The sequence below is a fragment of the Micromys minutus genome, assembly GCF_963924665.1.
Source record: "Micromys minutus genome assembly, chromosome: 20".
Classification (NCBI taxonomy): Eukaryota; Metazoa; Chordata; class Mammalia; order Rodentia; family Muridae; genus Micromys; species Micromys minutus.
The window spans coordinates 14078054-14096946 of NC_137955.1; the positions used below are offsets into that span (position 1 = coordinate 14078054).

Here is an 18893-nt window from a genome sequence, read left to right on the forward strand (position 1 = left end):
TTTTCTGGTTTCTTATGGTTATAGACATTTACTATATAGTTGCAATATTAAATGTGCAGTATTGTGAATGCTTACTCTCAGCCTTAAAGTAATTCCTAGGAGTCCTTCCTTTGTCAGCTTATCTTCTATATGACACAACTTGAGGTCAGATATACATTTTTTTGAAAACTGGATACATGGTTTACTTCCATAATAATCATAACTTTAAAAAACATGAACATTTCTTTTTTAGTATATTTATGTACATTTTCTAAAAGTGTGTGTGTGTTGTAAACAGTGTACTAATTTAGATATGTCAATTTAGTAACTTCTTACTAAAGTGAGACGGTTTTTTTTTATATATACATATATTTCTGAGACACTAAAGTTAGTAAGTGTTATTTTAGTTTCTGGACCTTTGCCACTTGGCATAATTTCAGACTAAACACACTCCATGTAAATGTTCTTAAGATCTGAAAAACACTTTTTAAATTTGGTGGTATGTAAACTGTATTGGGTCTTAGGGTATGAGGTCCCAGGTCTAGACCTCATTTGATTGTTTATATTCTCTCTACAGTTGAATGCTGGACTTTTATCATGCTAGGCAAATTTTCTTGAGCTACCTACATTATTTGTAGATCCTTAATATTTTTCTACACATATTTTTAGCACTAAGATGAATCAAGTCAGTCTCATTTCTGTAAATTTGGTTAATGAAGCAGTTTCCTTAAAGATTTTTAAATGTGCTCTCAACTGCTATACAACACCATACAATATCTCTATAACCTATATAACCCTATACAATGTCTGAGGCATTTATGTGTATGTAGATGACTACTCTATAGAGTTTTCACAAGCATTCGAATTCAACACCTTGATCAAAGACTTTTTATAGCAGTAAAAATTCGTTACTCATAAGAATACAGGCCTTTCTGCTGATGGAAGAACTGCTTTCTGTCCTACTGCTGGTAAAGAAGGCTTTATTGGTTCACGGGATTTTGAGGGTGGCCTTGCTGAGCCAAATATGTTAGTTCTCTCATAGGAGTAACTTAACAAACTGTTCTTCCTGAATACATAATATTTTGGTTTACAAGTTTAATATTATATGAAGACAAAATCCTACATAGATCATATCTTTAACCCAGAGACTAAACTCTGGAGGCTGTGCTTCTAAGGGGAACATTCTGTCTGATAACTCTCATGTACTGTCCTCTGAAGCTTGGTAGCTGTTGACAAGACAGTGTGTGGAGTTAGTATTTGATGACGTGTACCTATGAAACTGCAGTAGATTTTCCAAATTTACAAGTGACCTTTTCAGGTGGGTGTGGTAACTCATGCCTGTGATCAGCACTTGGAAGCATGAAGCGGGTGGATTGCTGTGAGTTCCAGGCCAGTCTGGGCTACAGAACAGTGCTGCCTCAAACGGAACAATCCATCTTTTAAAGCCTTATGTAGTGCTACGTGCCTATGATCCTAGCTATGTGAAGGCCGAGGCAGGATTGCAGTTGAGGGTCAGCTTGAGCAGTTCAGTGAGAACTCATTCTTAAATGGTACATCACCTTTCAGTTGTACATTACTTTCCACACTGCTGCCTTTTCTTTCCTCTTCTGTCTTTTTGATTTTGGAAATTCATGATGCTTCACTGTATAAATATCAATACATTCTACTTGGTTCCCCATTTTGCATATTTAAATCATAAATGATATGGAATGCTGTCAGTTGTTAAGTTCTGGGTTAGTTTTTTTTTTTTTTTTGTTTTTTTTTCTTTTAAAATATTTTGTGGGGCTGGAGAGATGGCTCAGTGGTTAAGAGCATTGACTGCTCTTCCAGAGGTCCTGAGTTCAAATCCCAGCAACCACATGGTGGCTCACAACCATCTGTAATGGGATCCAATGCCCTCTTCTGGTGTGTCTGAAGACAGCCACAGTGTTACTCATATACATAAAATAAATCTTAAAAAATATTTTGTGACTTCCAAATTTTCTAAAATCAATTCATACCTAATTGATAAACTCTAAAAAGGCCACAAAAGAAAATCTGTTGTAATTGTAACCCCACTGCCTGTCACCCCTTTCTATGGTGTGGTGACAATGTATTTCTTTCCTGTGTTGTTTTCATATCCATGTCTGTTTTGATAGTGTTCTTTACACAGCCTTAATTGGCTTTGAATTTGCTACATATTCTAAGCTGACTTTCAATTTGTAGAAGTTCTTCTGCTCCAAATGACGGGACAGCAATGGGACAGCAATGGGACAGCAGTGGGACAGCAAACGCACACCACCATGCCCAATCTTTCTTTAAAATGATTGATTTTGAGTGGGACATGATGCTGTTCACCTTTAAGCCCAGCACTTTATAGGCAGAGGCAGGCAGATCGATGTGACTTTAAGGCTAGCCTGGTCTACATAGTGAGTTCCAGGACAGCCAAGGATATGAAGAGAGAGACTATATCCCAACTTCCCTCCCCACCAAGACCACCACAACAAAAGATTTATGTGTTGGGATATTTTGCTTGCATGTATGTATGTACGTGTGCACTGCATGCTGGGTGGTAAGGCTGGAGGGTGATTCTTGGAACTGGAGTTAGAGCTAGTTAGTTGTGAGCTACCGTGTGGGTGCTAGGAAATGAATGTTAGGAAATGAGTGAGTCTTCTGGGAAAGCAGCAAGTATTCCTAACCACTGAGCTATTTTTTTAGCCTTTCCTCTTCCTCCTCTTCCTCCTCCTCCTTCTTTCTCTCTTCTTTTTGTAAATACTGGGGCTGGAAAGACACTCATAACTCAGTAGTTAAGGGCACTGGTTACTCTTCCTTACAACACAGTTGAGTTCCCAGCGCCCACATGGTGGCTCACACCATCTGTACCTTCAGATCTGGAAGATCTACCACCATCTTCTGGCCTCCAATAGGCACCAGGCGCACACCTGATACACAGATATGCATGACAACAAGATACCCATACAAATAAAATGAATAAAAATTAAAAATGTTATCGGTATTTGTGTCTGCATGATGTGTGTGTGTGTGTGTGTGTGTGTGTGTGTGTGTGTTTGGGTGACTACCCTGGCTCACATGTGTGTGGAGGTGAGAATACAGCTTTTGAAAACTGGTTCAGATCTTCTCCTTCAGGCATTACTTGCTAAGCCGCCTCACAGGCCCACATTTGAATATCTAGGTCAGCTGCAGTTTCTGCTGCTGCATGTAACATCCTTGAAGAAGGTTTGGAGTCTCCGGGTCACCCTTGGTGTCTCTGTACTCCAGTCTGTTCTGTCAGCTTCTCCATCGAGGCAGTTCCTTTAACATCAGACCAGACCAGACAAACAGATTAGATAGTGTCGGCTGTGTGACCTTGAATGTGCGTCTGAGAATTCAATATTACAGAAGCGTTTTGTTTAGTGAGATAATGACAGTACCTGAATTAAGCACTCGGGTAAATTTGCAGATTATAGGAGGACCAGAAAAGGAAGATTCGGGAATGAAACACCTTTTAAAAGATAAATCTTTTTTTTTTTAAACGACTTTATTTTGCAAAACAAAGATAAATGTACAGATTTTAAACATTTTTTGCTTAAAATTATACATTTTTGTCAGTACTGTTTTTTCAGACATTAAAATAAATTTTACATAAAACCATGTGAATATGTTTTTTAGTCAGTACTTGATTTTTTTCAAGGGCTTGACAGTATGCATTGAAAACCTACTAGTTGCAATAAGCGTAAAGTACATGCAAAACAAAACGCAACATGGAAATAGTCAAAGTCTTCTTGTTTTGTGAATATATGTATATTTTTTGTTTTCTTTATTTCTTGGACTTCATACAGTCTGTGAGTTGTTTCTGGGGGAGTGCAAGCCTCTGGGGTTAGCATCCCACTATCAGTGACTGCATATTATGTCTGTTCTTTTGTGACTGGGTTATCTCACTCAGGATGATCTTCTCTAGATGCAGCCATTTTCTTAAGAATTTGGTTAAGTCATTGTTTCTGGTGGCTGAGTAGTATTTAAAAGATAAATCTTTAACATGACAGAGATTTTATCTACAACATTTCTGGGTGATAGGTAAATATTACTCAAATACTAGATGAGGAAACTGAAATTGGGAAAGAACTAGGCTGATGCTCATTCAAGTAGTTTCTGGGAATGTGCCAGAAGCAAATGAATGCAGGTATATGTGACTGCCCAGCCCTGTCCAGGATGCCAGCCTGCCACAGCGAAGCAGGGATTACAACATTGAAGTAGACATTCACATGACAAGGAGAGCTCTGCGGGCGGAGCGGGGGTCACTGCAGGGCTGTGGGGTGCAGCATATGTGGAGGTGGGGTGAAGCGTCAGGCAAACTGCAGTGGTTTTTCTGCTGATTTGTGTTGTTACACAACGTAAATCTCTCTCTTGGCATATAATGAACTTAGATTAAAAGTTTTTAAATTTTTATTTTTATTTATTTATGTGTGTGTGTTTGTGTGCGTACATAGTTTATGGGAACCATTCATGTGCAAGTGCCCAGGGAGAGCGGGGTAGGGGGGTGGGGGGGCATTATATCTGTCGTTACAAGTCACTGGGGATGTATGTTGGTACTGGGAACCAAGCCCAGGTCTCCTGCAAGAGCAGCGTGCACACGTCATCGCTCCAGGCCCGTGTTTAGGCAACATGGAACTTAGCCATGTGGCTGCTACAGAGTCAGGATGCAGAACTGGTCAGTTGTTCCGTATGTCACTGGTTTATTATTCTTTCACGCTCTCCTTTATAATCCGCTTCCCCCACTGCCCTCTAGCTCTCGTGACCACTGAGATGGTCTCCATCCTACAATGTCATATAAATGGAATGTCATATAATTCATATAAAAGGAGTGACATGGTGTGTGTAGCCTGTTGAGTCAGCATAATGCTATCTGACAAGCTGCCCATTTATGGTGCACATGTTCTGGTACAATTTTGCTGTCCCTTTAAAATGTGTCTCTATTATTCCCAACTCCAATTCTACTTCTGTAAACAGAATGTTTTTGGTATTATTAAATGATAGCTCCAACTACCAAAGAAATCCCAAATAGATTGCCCTGGGAGCATCCCAGAGAAGGGAAACTAGAAATGATCACATATCACTTAGTCATTTCCCTGCCTCTTGCATCTAGAAAGCCACATGGAAATTTCCTACTGACTCTGTGACCTTAGACATCGTGAAAAAAAAAGAGAGCAGCTGTTAGTACAGGGAGTGGAAGGAATGAGTGTTCTTGGCCAGTTGGCTTGTTTCAAATGCTTTCTGAAGGGAATAACAGGTGACCAGCAGGTGTGAAAAACAGGTGAGCACTCCCTTACCCCCTCTCCTCAACACATGAGTTCTCTGTGTGTGCATGTGAGTGTGTTTGTGTGTGTGTAAAGTACTCTACTGTAACAACTTTGGAAAATTTTGGCTTTGCTTTTGTGGTAGATGATCCTGTGGGCAGATGATCTACCATGGAGCACATCCTCAGCCCCACCTTTGGGTTTCTTTTTAAAGCTGTTTAAATATATACATAAAAAGATGGTAGGTATGTGAGTGAACTAAAATGCTCCAAAGTTGAGGAGGATATTGTTGGGAATTACTCACTCAAGCGTACAAAATGCAAAAGCAACAACCCTCGCTCACAGAAAGCCCAAACTCTTTTCCTTCCTTGCTTTTCTCTTTTGTTCTAGTGAGAGTGAGCAGGGTGGGGGTGCGGAGTAGTTCTGACAGTGGAATCAGGCTAACCACAGAGAGGCCATGCTGCAAGGCAGTGATCAGAAGGCAGGTGCCAGTGGAGCTGAGGGTGCCTTGTTCTTTCCCTTTGCCTGTTACTCTCTCACACTGACCCCTCATGCCTGCCTTTTCCAACTCTACCTTGAACTAACTCTGTGTTCTGAAGTACAGTTTCCACCAACTTCTCCCAAGGTCAGGAATACATGTTGAGGGTCGGCAAGATGGCCCAGTGGGTAAAGGTGTCTGCTGCCAAATCTGAGGACTTGAGTTTCTGCTCCAGAATCCAGGTATTAGGAGAGAATCGACTGTAGGTTTTCCTCTGATTTCCATAGTCAGGAAGAGCATCCAACAGTTGATAAGTAGGAGGATGCTTCCTGTGACTCTGGAAAGAATCTGTGACCTGTTTGAGAAGAAAGTAAGAAACTGTTTTGTCAAAACCGAATTACACAAAAGAACATTTCTTAAGGTGGAAATGAATAGAGCTTTCCAAAAACAACTTAGATAACACAAAGCAGCAATTAGCCCCCAAATAACCACAACGACAATAATTTACTTCTGCCCTTCAGAAGAGGAGAAAATAAAAGGGTGTGTGGAAGCACACTTTCCTAAACTGTGGACCTACTGGAAAAATACAGAAATGCTTACTCTCGGTCAAATTTACATGAACTGGTTTTCCCTCACTGAAATGTGTTCTTCATTGTGAGTTTTATTTCGATCTTTTTCCGTGAAACATTCTAGGAGCAACTTCCTGTCTTAATATTATATTTTTTAATATTATAGTTTTTACAGTTCCCTTCCATTGTTTCAGTACAGTATTTGGGTATCAAGATGGCCACTTAGTCTGTGTGGTAAAGTTAGCTGTCCCAGGCTCACATAGAGCATCACCACCTCCATATACGAACTAATCAACGGAGCAGGATTAGGTTCGTGTGTGTGCACAGAGCTGCTTAGGCTCATCAGGCTATGGACTGAAGATGGGCGAGGGGGAAGGTCGTTCATTCTCCAGGAAGAGACATTCTGGGTAAGATCCCGTCCTCCTCCTGCTAAAGGTCTTCCCTGGGAAGCTGACTACCTGCCCCACTGCACACCTGACAGCTGGCTACCAGGGGGAGTGAGGTCTGGGTTTCTGATGAAGTTTAACTAAGAGACACTGTTAGTGCTGATAGTTTTTAAATAGTTTGTTTTAGCTTTGTCCTGTCGGTCTCCTATCCCCATGCCCCCACCTGCTGTCTTAAAAGCTAAATCATGACTAGCCATTTTATAAATCTGTAAATGTGACACACACCCATACATGTTCACATACCTCATTTTCAATCTTTTGGCTTTCTGTTTTGTATTCTTTTTTATTTTCCTGGGCTTTTTCAGAAAAAAAAAGTTACTTCACTGACACTTGTTTAATTAACTTCTTTTTCTTTGACCTTTTGAAACTGGCTTATATTAATATGTAATTAATTGTAAGATTTTTGTTTCTATGAACCAGGTTCTTGTAGCCCAGGCTAGCCTGTTACTCTTCTTTCTCGTTTTCATAGGTGTCAGATTATAGGCATGAATCAATACACATAGCTCAAACACATCAATACTCATAGCTTTTATATATTCTAAGTAAGTATTGTGGTGTGAGATGCCCAATGCTGTATTAATTAACTAATTGCTGTGCTCCTCATATATGAAAATGAGAGTACTTTTAATTATAATTATTAAAACTAAATTAGTTACAGTTAAAAGTCAATACTTAAGTCATACTAGCCACATGTCAAGTGCTCACTATTCTCATGTGGCCATTTGAATTTTCAGAAATTCATTTGGCTAGCACTGCTCTGAACTTTTCTCTCTTCTGGTTCTCGTTAAACTGAAGATAGCTTATATTAGTATATTTTATTAATGATCAATAACTTGGAGGTTGTGTGATTGTTTTGAGATAGTCTTTCTGTACAACCCAGGCTGGCCTTGGATCTTGGCTCTCCTTTCCTCATGCCTGTGCAGCACGGTCTGACTCCCTAGAGCAGCATTCCTCCGTTCTGCTCTAAGTATTAAGATAGTACCGGCCTGCGCAGTCCTGAGAGCCATCCTGAGCCATTGTGAGGCTGACTGTTGACGTGTGGGCAGAACTGACCCCATCTGCTACCAACCCGCGGAGCCTGCAGGCCGTCTCTGCCTCTGGATGAATTTGTGGCTCATCTTCAGTTTATGTTTTTAGGTGATACAGTTACTATAGTTAGTTATGCAGGAGACCTCAAAAGTTGTAAGGGATAAACCCCTAGCACTTGTATGTGGTGACTCCTTTGGGGGCCGAATGACCCTTCCACATGTCAGGTGTCCTGCATATTACATGGTTACATATCACAATTCATAACAGCAAATGAAGTTATACTACAGTTATGAAGTAGCAGTCAGATCATTTTAAGGTTGAAAGTCGCACAACATGAAGAATCGTGTCAGGGTCTCAGAGTCAGGAATGTTGAGGACTGACCTGAGAGGCAGGCATTCAGTGTAGATCTTCTCTGAGGCATTCAGGCCCAGCAGTTAAGGTGCTGCACTGCTCCTGATTTTAAACAGATGGGCTGATATTAAACATTTTCTTACTAAAGGTAGGGTTTTTTCAGGAGAGCTAATGTATAATTACAGGAAATGGAAAGTCAGGAAAAGGATAGTATGATTTTAGGTAAGTTATAAGCATAATTTTAGGAAACAAAGAATTGTGATGAGGCATTTAGAAAGTTTGAATGTGGTCTTATTTTAAAAATAGCTAAGCTTGAAGGTGTGCAGTGCACAGCAGGAAAGGCCTCCTATCTGACTCTTCTCTGCCTCTGAAGATGCCAACTTAGAAGTTGATTATAATGTAGCAGAGGGCTGCCCTAATCCTGCAGAGATTGGTGCTCCAGGATAGGGGGATGCTAGGGGTGGTGAGGTGGGGGGGGGTGAGCACCCTCTCAGAGGCAAAGGGGATGGGGAGGGGGCCTGGGAAGGGAGTAAATTTGGAATGTAAATAAATAAAAGAATTTAATTTAAAAAGGGCAAAGTGGATCATATATTTTTAGACTTCCCCATGTGTATTTAAAAACAGATATTTTAACAAGTGAAATTATATGACATAGAATGATTTTTTAGATAATTTTGCTGAATATAGTGAATACATTTCTTTGTATCTGGCCCATACTCTTATTATAGATTAAGGTTTTTACTTTTAACTTTTACAGATTCTGTGGTAGGAGATCTGAAATATAGTTGTGTTCTTCTGTGTAGATGAAACATGCTTACAGTGTATGAGCATTCGTGTAGTTAATGGCCTATATAGTTGTTGGCCTATATGGTTGTTCAACAAAAGTTGCTTCCCCTTGGAATATATGATCAAGACTAATGTGTTCAGTGTTTTATTTATTTGGTGAGACTCAGTAAATTTCCACAGACATCTGTGCTATAAATCTTTCTTTTAAACATATTCATACTTTGGAGTCTAGTGAGATGGCTCAATGGTTATTCATACTGGGCACTCTTACAGAGTACTGGCTTTAATTCCCAGCTACCACATGGTGGCTGACAACCATCTGTAACTCCAGTTCCAGAGGATCTGTTGCCCTCCTCTGACCTCTGCAGGCATGCATGTGGGGCATATAACATACCTGCAGGCAAAACACTTATATACGTTATAACTAAATTAATTTAAAAAACCCAAATATATATTTGCTTTAAGAAATACCCACAATAAGACTTATACTTTTTATTAATAGAATATAGAAGCTTATGTACTCTAAAACTATATCATGTAATAATTTCAGAATCTTAGAACAAAGGTATAGAAATACAGTTTCCTTGCTAACTTTGAAGTTGTGTAGAGTGAATGCTGATTGGAAATTTCATGGAGGAGTGGAATGCATAAGTATGATCCATAGGTCACATATGTGTCATAATAGGTATCATATATTATGTATCATATAGTTCTGACGAACACAGGAGCTGAATCTGGAGTGTTTCCTTGTTAGGTTTTATTCTTCAGCATCTCATTTATAGGGCGGATCTTTTTGTTTGCCTGAGGTGTGTAGAATTCTGTTTTGGCGTGGGTCAATTAAGAAGAGGCAGTTGGGTCTCTGACTTTGTTTTCACTGAAGCAAGAGTGAGGGGCCCTGCGGAGAGCAGTGGTTCTATAGACGCCACAGCTGAAAGTTTGTTTACGTGCGGTGCTGGGCACTACACAAGTTGACTTCAGGATTCTGGGGACTTGTAAATGATGCTTGCCTTAGAATTAACACAGTTCTGTTCAGTCTGTTCATCTTCATTAGCCGTTTGTGTCGTCAGTAGAAAGACAAGCTTGAAAAAGAATAGTGATTAGAGTTGAAAGTGTTCCTCTTGCACAACCTCCCTTCCCTGTGTGCATGCACATGTGCACAAGTGCAAGTATGTGTGTGCATTGCTGCTGGAAATTAAGCCAAGACTTCCTGTATGCTCAGCAAGTACTCTCACACTGAGTCCCGTATGCTCAGCAAGTACTCTCACACTGAGTCCCGTATGCTCAGCAAGTACTCTCACACTGAGTCCCGTATGCTCAGCAAGTACTCTCACACTGAGTCCCACACCTGCAGCCCATGTGTGAGCTTCAGATTGTTTGCTGATTTTTGTTTTTTGTTTGATTTGATTTGTTTGAACATGCACCTTTAAGAAAGGAAAATTGTGTAAACCTCTTCAGGATATACTTTTGTTGTCACACAAGATTATCGTGGGCTTCAGAGGTTGTCGCCTGCTTGTTCATTCCAGCAACACTCCTTGAAGTGCTTACCGTGAGTAAAGCTATGGAGGATTATTATTAGATGGCAGTATACTCAGGGTTGGTAGGGAAGTAGACTTTACACAACCCCAAAGGGGTGTGTAGAGAGATCATGTCTATATGCAGAGACTTGCACAGGTCTCCCTTTTCCGGTTCCCATGCTTACTCCTTTATTTCTGGCCCTCGGTCTCTTTCCTGTACAGGACTGTTTCTTGCCTCTCACCTTTCCCTCTGTTCTGTCCTCAACGTTGCTTTATGTAGCTCTTCTCAGAGCTCTCAATCTCCATTAAAGCGCAAATTGTATAGTGTTCTTACCCACAAAAGAAAGTCCAGAATTTGTAAGACGTAGCAACACAGACTCCATCAGTAGTCCTCTTTCTCTCATCCTCAGACTGTTCCTCACACATCTGACGGCCCTCAGCTTCTGCCTGTACGATTGGGAAGCGTCCACTTGTTCAGGGCATCTGGTCCCATCATTGTACCACACGTGCCCTCTGTCCTGAGGCTGACACCCTGCCTGTTGGCATCTACGTGGATTTAGACAGTGGAAGACCCAGCAGGAGACGAGTGTGCCAGTGTGTTTATTTCCTAGCCAGTTCCTGTCCGATTGGTGGCCACAGCCTAAGGAGGCTGCACCTGCACCTTTCACACTTTGCGTTCCCTGAGGTTTAGCATAAAATGTAAATGTCTAATGCTGACGCTTTTGAACAAGTGGAATGAGAATCGAAGTCACTATAGTCAGTTTGGTAACTTCTAGGTGTTTTTATTGTGTCCTTTCAGCGGGCACGTTTTGTACGTTTTTGTTTGTTTTTTGAGACAGGGTCTCATATAGCACAGGATGGTTTTATATTCACCAAGTAGCCCAGAATTATATCGAATTCCTGCTGAGCCTCATGTCTCCATCTAAGTGCTAGGGTTACAAGTCTGCTACTACACCTAGCTCTCACAGTTTTTTTTTTAAAGAAAAAATGTACTTTTTAATTTTATATATATTTGTGTTTTGCCTGTATGTATGTCTGTGCATGTGTGTGTACTGCCCATGGATGCCAGAAGGAGGGCATCATATTTTCTGGAACTGAAATTATAAATGTTTGTAAACTGTCACATGTTTTCTGGAAACTGAACCCTGATCCTTTACAAGAGCAACAAGTGCTCTTAAAGGCTGAGCCACCTCTCCAGCCTCAGACACTTTTCTTTACCTTTGTTTCTACACGGTGGAACATTTGCTGACTAGTTTTCTCTGCAAAATATGGCTTAGATTATTCCACTGGAATATCTTACAACACACAGTATATAAAACAGAATAGCATTCAACTAGAGGCAAACATAGGAAACACACACATACTTACATGATTCTCGGTAGTCATTTATCTTCTTGAACATGTCTTAGAAGAAATACATGAAAACAAAAACACAGGGAAGAAGAGACTCTAGAAGGAGCCAGAGGATGAGGAGCACAGAGATAGCCTTTTGGGCACCAGGCACTTACGTGGTGCACATACGTATGTGCAGGCAGTGTGCAGGCAAAAATGCCGATACACATAAAATAAATAATGTTTAAATGAACAAGCATGTGTGTGTGTTTATGTGTGTATTAGAAATTAAGGAAGGAATGTTTTTGGTTTTTTAGAGACGACCCTTTCGGTAACACTAATATGAACATGCAGCTCTTCCCCAATCCCCCATTACATAGCAAATAAAGGATTTTTTAAAAGTTATATTTTGATATAGGGTCTCATTGTGTTGTGTTGGCAGCCTGGACCTTACTACATAGAGCAGGCTAGGGTGGCCTTGGCATTACAGAGATCCGCCAGTGTCTGGGATTCAAGGTGTGTCCCACTATACCTAGCAAGAATATTTATTTTTGATACCGGATCTTATTGTATAGCCCATTCTTGCCTTGAACTCATGATTCTTCTGCCTCAGTTCCCTAAATTCTGGGGATTGGCGCATACACCATGTGCAAGTAGAGGTTTTTGTTTAGAGGGATGAATCTCGGACCCTTTCCCGTTATTTCTTCTTCTCCCTCTCACGTGGAACATTGATGAACAGTAGGGGATGTTGTAATATAGCTTGAAGAAAAGGGTGTTTAGATCCCACAGTCACACAGTAGACATGGAGGGAGGGAGGGAGCAATGAGAACGACTAAGTCCATCATGCAGACTCACGACATGTAAAGAACTAAACGCAACTTTGAAAAAGGAGCCTTGTTGAGTCGATGAATTCATGGTCTTCACCGAGTCGCATCCTTCGTGCTGTGGGCGTTTGGCCTGTGTTCACCTGGAGCTGGCTGTGTGGCACCTGAGGCTTGGGCTTCCGTGTTATGGCATCGTCCTTTTCTATGGTCAGTGCACGCTGCTGAACAAGATAGACATGTTCCCTGCTTGCTCTGTTATTTTTGACTTTATGCTTTCTTTGAGAATTGTTTTATCCCAAGTAAAATGCTTACGTAGCTGTATCCTGAATTTTATTTATTTAGCTCTTTAATAAGGTTTTATTTAGCTCCAACTATGTACCTGCTACAAAGTGTACAGTAATAGTAAGTTTCTGCTTTTGGAGTTACTGGAAGATGTGTGCAAAGGCGGGGTAGTTGTTCACAGTGCCATGGGACAGGTCATGGAACGCCTATCTTGAGGAAGGGGAGGGGCAGCTCTCGCCAATAGAAGGCTGAGAACACATGGCGACTCACAGGAGGAAAACAAGGCTGGCATCGATTAGGAAGTGACAAACAAACCGTCAGGCCATCCTCTGAATACTGACCTAACATGGGCTCACCGTGAGTGAGCTCTTCCTCCTGATTCTGTCTCTGTGCTCCAGACTCTGCGGTGTCACCGTCAGGCGCACCTCTGCAAGTGTGAGCAGCCTTCAGTTGTCATTCCTGTATTCAAAATATCTTCCCTGCCATCCTTTTGACTTCCCATAGTTGACACTATCACTCAATGTCTGAAATAATTCAAAGTTGTATTAAATATTTTTTCTCTCAGTGTTTGAAATGTTAATTTCTAAAATACTTTACTATGTTTCTGACTTTGACTGAAAGAAGACAGATTTTTATTTCCTACAAGATAAATTCTTTTTAGGCCAATGTTTGAAATCCAGAATTCTTTAATAAACACAGCTTGAAGCCCTCATGCTATCATTAAAACCTCAAACTTAAAGAGCACAGAGATAATTACCAGCATCAATATTCTTCTAACTGTGAGGTCTTGTTATGAACAGATGGATATACTTTAACCGAACAAGTATTTTTTAAACGGACTGGCCCAGCCTGTCTTCATCACTATCCTTTCACTACAGGAGGAGGAGCCGGTGTTAGAATCCTGGCTGCCCCCACTTAAAGTTGGCCTATTCTTCATTTCTTTAAACATGAGTAGTAACGACCATGAACTGTGGGGTTCCAGGCCTGTGTGTTGCAGAGAGATAAGGACTGAGTTCTCTGAGTCCTCCGGAGCTTGGCGTGTGTGGGCATGCGATGAGGAGAAGGTGCTTGATGGATGGAGCCCTTGCTCAGCCTCTGCTTCACTGCTGCAGCTCTGGGGCTGCCCTTGCTCCTCCTGTGCCTCCTGCTTCCTGTGCTTCACCTGTTTGTTGCCTGTTCTTTAATGCTCTTTTCTGACTACCCCAGTTTGTGTCAATCTCTGAATTTCTACTGGTCCTTTTATACTATTTGATAATTGGTATTTCTTCCTTCATTTCCCTGTGGATACGTATGTACTCATAATAGTTAATAGAACGACTGTATCACAGTCAAGATGCAGAAGCTTTGTTTCTGTCCCCTGAATAGGAACTTGGTGTTGATATTTCTTTTTAAACAGTTTCTCAAGTGTGCATTCTGTTTTGACACAATGTAGCCTAGATCTTGAACCAGTTTTGCACAAATCAGTCTTCTGTACCTGGCTTAGCCTAGTATTAAGTATATAATGAGGGAGCAGATGCTTCAGTGTTTGAATTGTATGACGCAAAGTTCAAATCAGTGCACGCATAGCGCATGCCTGTAGACCCAGTGACTTGGGAGGCTGAGCCATATTAGAGTCTAACGCTGTGCTGTGGTACAGGAGTTTTGGAGCCCTGCCAAGATTAATAAAGACAATTTCTTTCTGTTCTGAAGAACAAGGGCTTGTTCCTTTCTGCTTTTATTATCAAATATACTTAAGGTTTTTTTCCAACTTTATTCTAATGTGAAATAGATCTTTACTTCTTTGTCCTTCAGATATTATGGTACTATTTATTTAATTTATGTTAGTTTGTCTTTTTCCTTATACATATTTAAGATATTAAGCTGTTACATGGGAATGAATTATAGAATGTAAAATAGAAGACTTGCTTCTATTCTCAGATTTATTTTTCCATGGACCAGTTTTGTTCATTTCTCTGGTGGCTTCTTTTCTGATTGTACCTGAGCTGAGAGGTCAATGCAAGCAAAAGAATCAGTTTTTGAATGCACAGACACCACATAATCTCATTAGCCCTTCTGCTGGGTCTGAGAATATCAGTCTTTCTCCAGAAAGACCTGAGTTTAGTTAAGATTTGTACCCCATGCCCTCTCCTTCCTAAAGAAGTGAATTGAATGTAATTATATGTGTTTTTTTTTCCCTTCCCCAACAGCTTCCATGCCTATGGCTATTGTAAATTTGGGCCAAATATATCCATTTCAGAGAGGCTTTTTCTGTACTGACAACAGCTTGAAGTACCAGTACCATGACAGTACCATCAAAACCAGTATTCTCGCCATAGTGGGGCTTGGCTTACCCATTTTCTCTGTAAGTAAATTAACAAGCAGGTAGTGATGGGTTTGTGCTGGAGGTTGGATGAAGTGATGGCGTTGGGGTGGGGGTAAATTCAGGCCCTGCCTTACCTAGTGTTACTGTGGAAAATAGTTGCAGAAGGAAAGAATCCCACTGTTTCTGGAGAATGGTGATTTTCCAGTTGAAGGTGTATGCTACTTAAAACAGCTGGAAGTCGTTGGACCAACTCTTCTCGGTAGACTTGTGAAGAGGTGTGTCTCCACCACTGCTCAGCACTGTAGCTCTCACAGCTGAACCCAAAGCACCACCTGCTTGCCCGTCTGAGACTTCTGTCCTCCTGCCCCTATTTACCAAGTCCTGGGATTTCAGGCGGGAGTCTTTTATGTGACTTGCAAATAGAGGAAAAGGAGCAGGGCAAAGACGTACCCTCTTGCCTGTCTTAGAGTGCAGCCGGCCTGCTGTGTGTCTTCTGTCTTCCTTGGTCTTGTCCGCTGAGCTCTGTAGCTATTTCTAAATTTTAGCCTCCGTCAGCTCAGCAGCCTTGTTCTGCAGCAGGACTGGCTGGCTTTTCTTTCCTGGGTTTAAATAAGCAACTTTTTGCTTTAGCAGTTCATGAGTCTGAGCAATTTGGTCTTTTTCATTGCAAGTTTTCTTTTTTCCTGAATAGTCTTCAGAATAATATTCCAGCAGCTAATGGACCTTGAATTTTTTATATATGTTTATTATATAAAATATGTTATGTTTATTTTATTATAATCAAATTTGATATAACAATTTTAAAATAAAAGGGGTAAAAAATTGGGATTAAGAGTTTAGTTTTAGGAGATTACTTTTCCCTAAGGAGCAAGAGTCACCCCAGCTAGCACTATATAGTAGAGGCCCCAGGATTATGAGCAATGTGAAGGGGGTTTTGCAGGACTGTCTCTCATAAACAGTCCACTGCATTGGGATGGAGGGAGAGGTGTTTGTTGTGGTTAATATTATTATCTGTAACTGTTGCCAGATCAAGCTGTAAAAAATTCTGTTGGGTATTGTTTGAAGCTCAGAAAGTTAACTTCAGTTGCTCTTTCTTAAAACTTAATTGCAAAAGTATAATTTATAATTGGACAAAACTTACAAAGTAGCTCAACAAAAAAAAAAAAAAAAAAAAAAAAAAACAAACAAAAACCGGTAAACCTTGGTTACTACCTGATGTAAACCAGTGACATTTTAGCGTCATTCCATTCAGCTGTTTTTATTTCATTATGAGAATACTGCGCATTCAGCTTTGTGCCCTTATTTAACAAATATTTTTAAAATAAATGATTATAGTAAGTACTAAAATAGTAGGCAGTTGAAATAAGTAACAGTAATACTAAGGTGTATATTTTCTTTAAAGTAGTGAGGAAAGCTTGGTGTATACCTTTGAGTTCTGGGTATGAATTCTTGTAAGTGTGTTGTTGGAATGCACTTGGAAAAACATCTTACTGCAAACTTAGCAAACTGGAAGAAGCATTGCGTAGCTTGATCCTGGGCCTTAGTATGCTGGCGTTTTATGAACCAATGCAAAAAGTTCTTCACAATTTCTAGGACAGGTTTGTTTCACTACTTTGTGTATAATACCTTATATAGAAGACACTGTTGTCATTCACACGCATTATTCATGTTTGACATAGCTGCACACACACATTTACATTTTAAAAGTGACTTATTTTTTTCTTTTACATTTTGAAAGAGAAACCCAAGCGGACGGGCAGCCGGGTGTTCGACACTAGTTTCCACATGCTCTGTTTATCTTTCTGATGCTGAGATAAAGCACTGACCCAAAGCACCTTAGGGGAGGAGGGTTTAGTTGGCTCACATTTCCAGGTCACAGTGCATCACTGAGTCTTAACCCAGAAAGCACAGAGGAACACTGTGTGCTGGCTGGCTCACACTTGTGCTCAGCTTTCTTACACAGTTCTCTCAGGACAGCCTGCTGGGAAAGATACTGCCTGCAGAGGGCTCGGCCTCCGCACCAGTCCCCACAGACGTGCTCACAGGCCAGGCCCTCAGTTGAGACTCCCTTCTCGGATGTCTCTTGGCTGTGTCAGGTGACAGTTAAAGCTATCTAGGACAATGGGAGAGTCTAGTCTTTCTTATTTCACTTTAGAAAAATGTGAAGGAAAGGCAAACTCATTAATATTCATCAGTTTGTTTTAATGTTGTTTTGAAAACTGTAGCTGAGGATGCTATGAACTTTACCTTTTTATTTTTAATTTAGGTCCTAGGAAATTGGTTGAATTTGTAATGTTTGCTTTAAAAATAATGTTATTTTTAAAGATGGGTCTCATGTCTCCAGCTAACTGCCACAAAGCTGAGGTAAAAGTCTTTGGTCATTAAAAATAAATCTGCCCTTGGGTACAGCAAAGAAGGTTTAGGTAGAGCCATGAGCAGATGACTGGCAACGTGAGCTGCATTAAAATGAAAGTTCTACTCTGTGAAGGACTCTGTTCAGACAGCGGTAGCACGGCCGGGTGCTCTGAAAACCCTCTCCCAGCCTGACGAAGGACCACAGTTAAAGCTATGCAGACCTGTAAAAGTCAACAGTGAGAGAACAACCCCAGCTGGGTGTAGCCATCAGCCTGCTCTCCTGAGCTTGATGCGAAAGCATGAAGACCTCTTAGCCCAGTTAAAAGTGGACTGGAGGTCTGAAGAGAAGGTAGACATGGTAAATCAGGTAAGAACGATTCTCTGCCAGCTCAAGCTGGAGTCTGCTGTGTACCCCAGAGTAGTGAAAGTTCAAGGCTGACAGTGCCAACTGCAGCAGAAGATGGCACAGCTACTGTGAAGTCACGTCTGCCACTTCCTAGGAAGTTAGTGTGGTCTGACTGTAGAATGCCGCAGGTGTGCCCCCAGATGAATTGAAAACTTCTGCTCACATAAAACCAAAATGAAGCAAACTGTGCACTCAAGTCTGCAGCACGTTTATTTATAATTGTCCAAACTTAAAACAGGCAGGGTGGTAGTTGGAGTGGATAAATGAACTGTGATACACACAAGTGGGCTAGGGAAATTGCCCAGTGCTAGCCGTGGGCGTGGGCAAAGCCCCGGGTTGTGTCCTCTGGATTGCAAGAACAAAACAACAGAATGCAAGGAAATGTGTCATCAAGCCATGAAGACCCATGAAAGAACCCCCAGTACACATTGCTAAGTACAAGAAACCAGTCTGAAAAGGCTGTGTGTTTTATGGTATCAACTATGATATGATATGATATGGTGTGGTGTGTTATGGTGTGGTGTGGTGTGGTATGGTGTGGTGTGGTGTGGTGTGGTATGGTGTGGTGTGGTGTGGTATGGTATGGTTTGGTATGGTGTGGTGTGTGTGGTGTGGTGTGGTATGGAATGGTGTGTGGTGTGGTATGGTATGGTGTGGTGTGGTGTGGTATGGTGTGGTGGGGTGTGGTGTGGTATGGTATGGTGTGGTGTGTGGTATGGTGTGGTGTGGTATGTGGTATGGTGTGGTGTGGTGTGGTATGGTGTGTGGTGTGGTGTGGTGTGGTATGGTATGGTGTGGTGTGGTGTGGTATGGTGTGGTGTGGTGTGGTATGTTATGGTGTGGTGTGGTATGGTATGGTGTGGTGTGGTATGGTGTGGTGTGGTGTGGTGTGGTATGGTATGGTGTGGTGTGGTGTGGTATGGTATGGTGTGGTGTGGTGTGGTATGGTGTGGTGTGGTATGGTATG

General features: G+C 41.2%; 1 protein-coding gene across 2 annotated transcripts in view; it reads left to right on the forward strand.

Moving 5' to 3' along the window:
• Window positions 1-18893, forward strand: part of PLPP1 (phospholipid phosphatase 1) — a 61176-nt gene that overhangs the window by 15113 nt on the left and 27170 nt on the right. Inside the window, exon 2 of one of the 2 annotated variants that reach the window (XM_080933716.1) lies at window positions 15050-15204. The exons of the other annotated variant lie outside the window; for it this stretch is intronic. Within the exon in view, the coding sequence (XP_080789842.1) occupies window positions 15050-15204 (155 nt within the window). The remainder of the gene's footprint in view (window positions 1-15049; window positions 15205-18893) is intronic. 2 annotated transcript variants of the gene reach the window in all.